The sequence below is a fragment of the Glossina fuscipes genome, unplaced genomic scaffold (genome assembly GCF_014805625.2).
Source record: "Glossina fuscipes isolate IAEA_lab_2018 unplaced genomic scaffold, Yale_Gfus_2 90, whole genome shotgun sequence".
Taxonomy (NCBI): domain Eukaryota; kingdom Metazoa; phylum Arthropoda; class Insecta; order Diptera; family Glossinidae; genus Glossina; species Glossina fuscipes.
In genome coordinates, this window is record NW_023998444.1 from 1,721,089 (window position 1) to 1,728,011 (window position 6,923).

Here is a 6,923-nt window from a genome sequence, read left to right on the forward strand (position 1 = left end):
TTCAATAAGAGGTGCTAAGTGGCTGCCTTGAGGGACGCCAGACGTCACGGAAAATTCAACCGAGGTGATGAAGTTAAACAGAACTCTCAATGATCTGTTATGCAGATACGAGCTTATCCATTTCACTAAGTAGAAAAGAAACCCAGAGGCATGGAGCTTGAAGATCAATAAACTAAGTCAAATGCTTTGCTAAAATCAGTATATAGGACATTCGCGCAATAGCCACTAGAAAAAGCCTTAAATATATGGCAAGTAAACTTGTAAGAGATTCGTGGCAGTAGATCTTCCTTTTCGAAACCCATGGTCTAATGGAGAAGTATGGGATTTAATGGCAAAAACTAGATGTCAAGTAACAATTCGCTCAAACAATTTAGGTAAGATCCTCAACTTGGCGGTGCCTCAACGTGATGTCCATTTCCTCATTTGAGAATTGGACTAAGGAAACTACTCTTACAACAAAAAGGAAAAACCCTTTTTTGTTTTTTTTTTTTTGTTTTTTTTTTTTTTTTTTTTTTTTTAATGCATTCTATATTAAACCGATTTTATTTGTTTGTTACAATGTTCATTTAATTCATTAAGATTTCAGTTTGCATTAGACGTCTATTAGTGTCACCGGGCATGCGATATGGAATAGCAGCGGCCATATTGGTTATGGCTTTAGCTTGTTGACGTAAATGCTGTAATCTGGTATCACTTCCGCTGTTTAAAATACCAGTGTCTTTCCTCTTTAACATTTTATATTGAGAGTACAAAATATCCATTTTAGCTAACAGAATATCAGGATAAACTTTACATATTTCGGTTCCTAAACCTTTGAAAATGTTAAGGCTTTCTTCTAATTCTCCCACAGAAAATGGTACCAGCTTTGTTTTTTCTAATATCTCTAAAGCCAATTGGTATTTACAATCATGATAGTGATCGAAAAATGAGATCAACTCATTTAATAAATTAAAGGTGACAACTATTTGAGCTTCACATTCCATACGGCTGCCACGTAAACGTTCGCTATACTCAGTGACCAAGCTGGCCAAACGTTCACGCAGTGATCCTTTTTTCGAGGTCTGATGAACAACTTGGGATAGCAACAAAGATAGGTAACGTAAAGAGTAACTTTGCATATTAGCTAAATCGTACAGTTTAATAGCATCTTCAAACATTCCTTTCCGGACTAATTCATCAGCGACTATTTTAGCCACAGTTCGACTGTCAAAATTTACGCAATCAAATTGCTGTAATAATCCCCCACTGGGTACGCCGTTTGGCATCATTTTGCCAAATAATAAATCATAATTGCGACACTCTATTGCCAAGCGGCTGACGCACACAAGGAAAAGATTGCGCCCATCAGAATCGTTAAGATTGCGTAGGAAGTAGTAGTATTGCAATGTTTCAGCGGGATCAGTCATTTCAAACTTTTTGACGTAAAGCATAATTAATCGAGCCAAATTTAAACGACGCTTCGGCACCGAATCCTTAATATCGACAGACAGTAACGGTTCTTCAACACTACGTGGTCCCTGTATTAGCATCATTTCATTTAATGCTAAGCCTATATGGACAGCATGTGCGCGATATTTTTCTGAACGCGCTAAAAATTCTATAGCAGCTTCAAACTGGCCGGTCAGAGACAGTACTTTAAAGTATAAGTGCTGTTGTTCATTTGCATTGAAATGTTTCTCACCATACTTTTCTAGAATCATAAATTGAAGACCGGAGTAGGTCAATGATTCAACGTTTTCAGCAGCCTCATGACGCAGAATGGATAGTTGTATCCATACGAAATCGTCAGTTGTTCTTGCAACTTCTACGTGTTGGTCATTAATGTCGCATCCGATTACAATGCAATAAACCGCTTTCTTATACGGATCTATACTAGTTTTGATTTTATTAAAATAATGTAATTTAAGTTGTCCTTCTAATTTGCTATTGATTTGTTGTCCGGGCTTATTAATTTTATCTTTCAAGAGCTGTATAAAATCTTCATGGCCAGCTCCTCCCATTAGCAGACAACGTAGAGCAGATTGCATGTCTCCACATCGCAAACAATAATAAACCATGGGCCACAAAGGTCTTCCGTCTGTGTTAACATCCTGTAGACAAAAGCAATTGCTTTTATTAAAGTTAAGTTCCACGAAAGCAGATACTAAATTGAATGTACCAGGTATGCCACCACGTTGAGCTTCCCGCAAATTACTACTTAGGATGGTAGACATGTAAAGTTTATAACGATCTTCTAAATACTTTTTGGCTTGTTCGACAAATTGTTTGATTTGGGTGCGACTTTGCAGGGGATCACGATGGCGAGGCACTGGCGTTACGTCTACCATATATTTCATAATTTCCCAGATATCGCAAACGTTGGTATCCTGGAAATTTTTAGCTACTTCGGAAAATTTTTGCACTAAATTTGGCCGCAAAGCGCCTTTAATAACCTTAACATTATAGTCATAAACCTCCTGGGCATAAGCTATTTCGACGTTATTTAAACATGATCGCAAGCCAACGGTTTCGTTAATTACCGTTTGCTCGGGTAATTTTTCTACATGAACCCAATTTTGTGTTGGTCCCCTCAAGGCATTCATTATCCGCACTTTATCTTCACGCCATTTGGCTTTGAGTTGTTCCCATTTCCGTTTTTGAGTCGATTGAAAAGCGTTTCTATTGACTTCTTCTAAAATGGATAATATAACATTTTCTTTCTCATTTTTTAAGAAATTTGGCACATCTGTCTCAGATATAGGATCTAAGGTCACCAGAAGGTTTCGAGCATTTAACGATTCTAATTTCTGTGAAATTTTAGGCAAATCAATACCCTTGGATCCCAATAACATTTGCGCTTGTAAATCTGATGCTTCACTCTGCGTTACTCTCGTGTGCAATTCGTTGGTCGCTTGCAGTACATGAGAAATCGTACGGTTCGCACGTGGTAATTCCTCGGTGTATTGCGTTTCATTATTCAGACGTTGAGCCTCCTGCACTAGTGTATTCAAATCCATTAGGTTTGTTTGAAATATTGCAGATATCTAAACAGTTTTTAAAAATCCGTCTAAAAAAGAATAAAAAAAATAAATAAAATGTATATTAGTCAAAGCAACTAAGTATGAAAATGTGTTATAAGGCAAGTAGTGTCCCGGCTGAGATTGCAATAGATAAACCACGGTCCTACATTTATTTGCGGAATGACGACCATGAATTAAATTATTGCAGCGTTGTTGCCAAGCGAAGCCTTTTAGCTACTTTGATTTCGAGCTAAAATCTCGAATTTCCAATTCGATATCGAGCAAATATTCATAAGCTATCGACCCCTTCAACCCAAAATGCAAATTCAATACTGAGTTTAATCGATAACGAGAACCGCAAACCGATCCAAAGTTCCTGGATTTAATGGCTTTCTCATAAAACCTCATTACCAGTTGTAAATGTTTTAAATTATTTTATAAAATCTTTTTTCACATTGAACGTTTTTTATTCAACTCGGCGAGTCATCTGTAGCTGATTTGCCGAATCACAAAAGAAGAAAATTTTTTTCGTTAATGGTTCTAATTCCTTCTTATTCTTAAATGTTCAGTGTTGTAAAACAAAAAGCCGCACTAGGAATATGAAATTAGGACCTTAGTAAATTTTGAGGTTAGTTTTGATAAATGTTTTTATTTTATTACCGCTTTAGATTTCGTCATTAAATTTGTGAGGAAGGCAATTTTTCCTTCTTTTGAAAAATTTATCTTTTGATCAAATAATGCGGCGGTAAGCCTCAGCAGCTATTCCAGACGTCTTTATCTTCTTTATTTATATCCCTTACATCAATAACACTTCTAATATGCCTTGATGTTACAATTCAATTCTCTTTTAATGATTAATTTTTATCATTCACTAAAGTGCATAGTTCGAATAATAAATGAACAGTTATAATTGCCTATAAATAACGTAATGGCTAAAAATTAAAATTTAAATACCTATACTTAACTTAAATGACCTATCGTCGGTAGTTATCGGACGGAACAGGCACTCTTCTTTCAAAATATCCTTAATTCGTCACCTATTACCTGGTCGGCGAGGGAAGAGGATGTGCAACCGTCCCCGCCATTATACCTTTGTTCGAAATTGAATTGGCGTTGCGTCGATAAGTTGGTCGCATTCGAAATATGTCAGCTAACTTATTTCGAATATGATGTTCCCATTCCTTTCCGTTCCTACTTATTGCAGCAATGGTATAATGCTTACAAGAGAATAACAAACTACTTGCTGTAAAAGAAAATGAGCGGAAAATAACATATACTACTTCAAATATAGGAACAACTACATGTAGAATCAAAACAAGTCCTGCAACTTTGGCTCTTGCAAATTTCATACAAAGTTTTGTGTTCTCCTCTGAAAGCGCTTTTAATCGATCATCTTTTCATATGTAAAGGGAACGTTGAGTAAAAAAAGCTATAAACAATTTTTTTTAAATTTATAGTACCTTCAGCTTTAGCGCAATCACACCACAATTGATTACGAGCTTTTTTTTTTTTTAGAAATATAGAAAACTGAACAAATGGCACCGAACAACAACCAATAACTTTTAAGTGGTTGAGGCGGTACTTTAAAGGAAACGCCAAAGCAATAACATTACACGTTGGACTATATACACAAACACGACCTGCACAATGTAAGTAATCTCTAAATAATTCTATAACCGACGAACATACGCATGAACATGAATATGTTATTGCACCAAAAAAAATGTATTCAGACTATAAAAGATCTAAAGTTATTGCAAAAGGAGACATGTGCATTATTATTTTTCCTCCTGACTATATAAGATCTAATGCGATTGTAGTACCTAATTCATTATTTATCATTTGTGATTGAAAATTGGAAGCTGTAGGGGTCTTTTTCTTTTAAATGCAAGAATATTACAAAAATCTATTCTTTTTTCTTCTCTTTACCCAGAGTTCATTGACGACGCACTATGCATGACCGAAAACAGTTATGAAAGACCATCAAGCGCCGTGAAAAGAAGTGAGGGTCATATCAAAATATTGGAATGGTATTGGGTCACTATGGTTAGTTTCAGTGCCGACCAAACCGTGGACTTTTCTTTACCACACGTAGATAAAGCGACAAAGATCTCCCTTCCTCCCTTGATGGTGTCAATGTACGATAAATGGTGCAAGCTTGACGGGCCCGGATTGAAGAACTTAGGCTTTTTGGAAATGCATGGACGGAAGCAGTACTGCATATACTTGTTCTTCCTCTTATCTATAGGGGTCTACTATCTGGTTGAAGAAGCTTTTTTTCAACAAAATTACTGTCTATTTTACTCTTCTCCATATCTAGCCTCTCGTAATCATTGCCTTGATCAGAGATTTACGAAACATTGCCCTGAGCACGTGACCATTAAAAAATAGAAAAACAACTTTTTGATCAAGAAATCTCTGCAAACATTACCAGTGGGAATCGAAGGTCTCCAGAATTAAACAACGGGCGATATATCGGATTGCATGTATTTTTCCATATAATTTTCGTGGAGTTTGCGACTGGCAGAAGAAAAGATATTTCTTCGTTTTCCTCTTTTTCAATTTATTATCGCTTTTTAAAATACTTTTACCTATGATTTCGCTTAACACCGTTTCAAACGTCTTTTGATTGGGTACTATATTTTAGCAAACAATACAAATCGGAGAGATGTTTTCGTCCTCTTTTAAAGATAAATCGTCCCGTATGGCCAAGTTCCTTTTTTGTATGAAGTGGAGGCCACAATGACGTATAACTCATCATTCGATGGAATCGTGCCGCATCATAAGCCGTTTCCTGATAAAGCGTTAATTGGCTTATTTCGTAGAGAAATCGATCATTATATCTAGAAAAATCTTTTGAAGTTCTTTCACTGCACACTGCGCGACTGCAAAGGTATATATACATATATGTACATATCACATTGTATAGTTATCGATTAAACAATACATACTACGGTTTTCGTTTTGCATAACTAGGGTTTACGCTTATATCGCTCGTATCATTATGTCCTTTCCGTGACCTTTTAAGATCCTTGTAACAAGAGCTCACTAATGTTCTTCTTCGGATGGTTGGGAATGTAAAAGTATCTGGTCCCGAATAATTGGATAACGATGATGTTTCCAGTTTTAATAGAGTCTTGATCGAACTTCTTCTTTTCGCGTTGGTCTTCATTTTTAATAGCGATATTTATTTTAAGTTTCTAGTTTCGATTTTTATGCAAAAAATTATGTAATACGCTGGAAAAAAATTTTCTCAGAAACGATATAAAAATTATTAAACTCAGTAAAAAATATGTTTATAGGAAAACAACACAATGAATACTGGAGAAAAAAAACTAAGTTAATAAAATCAAAAATGAAATTTGTTATGAAACGCAAGTCAAAACGGTAAAACAGAAAAGGCTTGGGTTAGGTAGGTATCCGCAGTATGCGTAAAAAAGGCGGAAGAAGTTCGGATAGCCACAAGCCTCATAGGAAGGACAGAAGAAGGTTAGGAAAGCTGGCCGTTATCCATGCATCACTTAGGAAAGCCAGAAAAAGGTAAGGGGAGTTAGATAAGTAGCCAGGCATTCGCGCAATGCGCAAGAAAGTCAGAAGAAGCTTGTAGTGGATACAAGGGTAGTCACAAACCCCATAGGAAGGCCAGAAGAAGATTGGGATAGCTAGCCGATATCCTTATACCGCATAAGACAGGCAGAAGAAGGTAAGGGTGGGTAAGTAAGCACCCGTACAACGCGCAGGAAGAAGAAGTTTGGGGTATGTATGCGGGCTAGTCAATAAGCTAAGTATCTGCACGCCTCCCAGGAAAGTCAGAAAAGCGATAAGGTAAGTATGTATGTATATAGTTAGTTAGGCATCCGCACAACGTACCGGAAAAGCAGAAAAAGGTTGGAGAAGATCGGCAGGTTAAGAGGCAAGTGGGCA

General features: G+C 36.5%; 1 protein-coding gene across 2 annotated transcripts in view; it reads right to left on the bottom strand.

The window, feature by feature from the left end:
* Positions 1–566: 566 nt before the first annotated feature.
* The window catches only part of LOC119638521 (nuclear pore complex protein Nup93-1-like), a 78,130-nt gene continuing 71,773 nt past the window's right edge, over positions 567–6,923 (bottom strand). For both annotated transcript variants that reach the window (XM_038035359.1, XM_038035360.1), the window contains exon 2: positions 567–3,046. In XM_038035359.1, the coding sequence (XP_037891287.1) occupies positions 567–2,996 (2,430 nt within the window). In that variant the 5' untranslated portion in view covers positions 2,997–3,046. The remainder of the gene's footprint in view (positions 3,047–6,923) is intronic.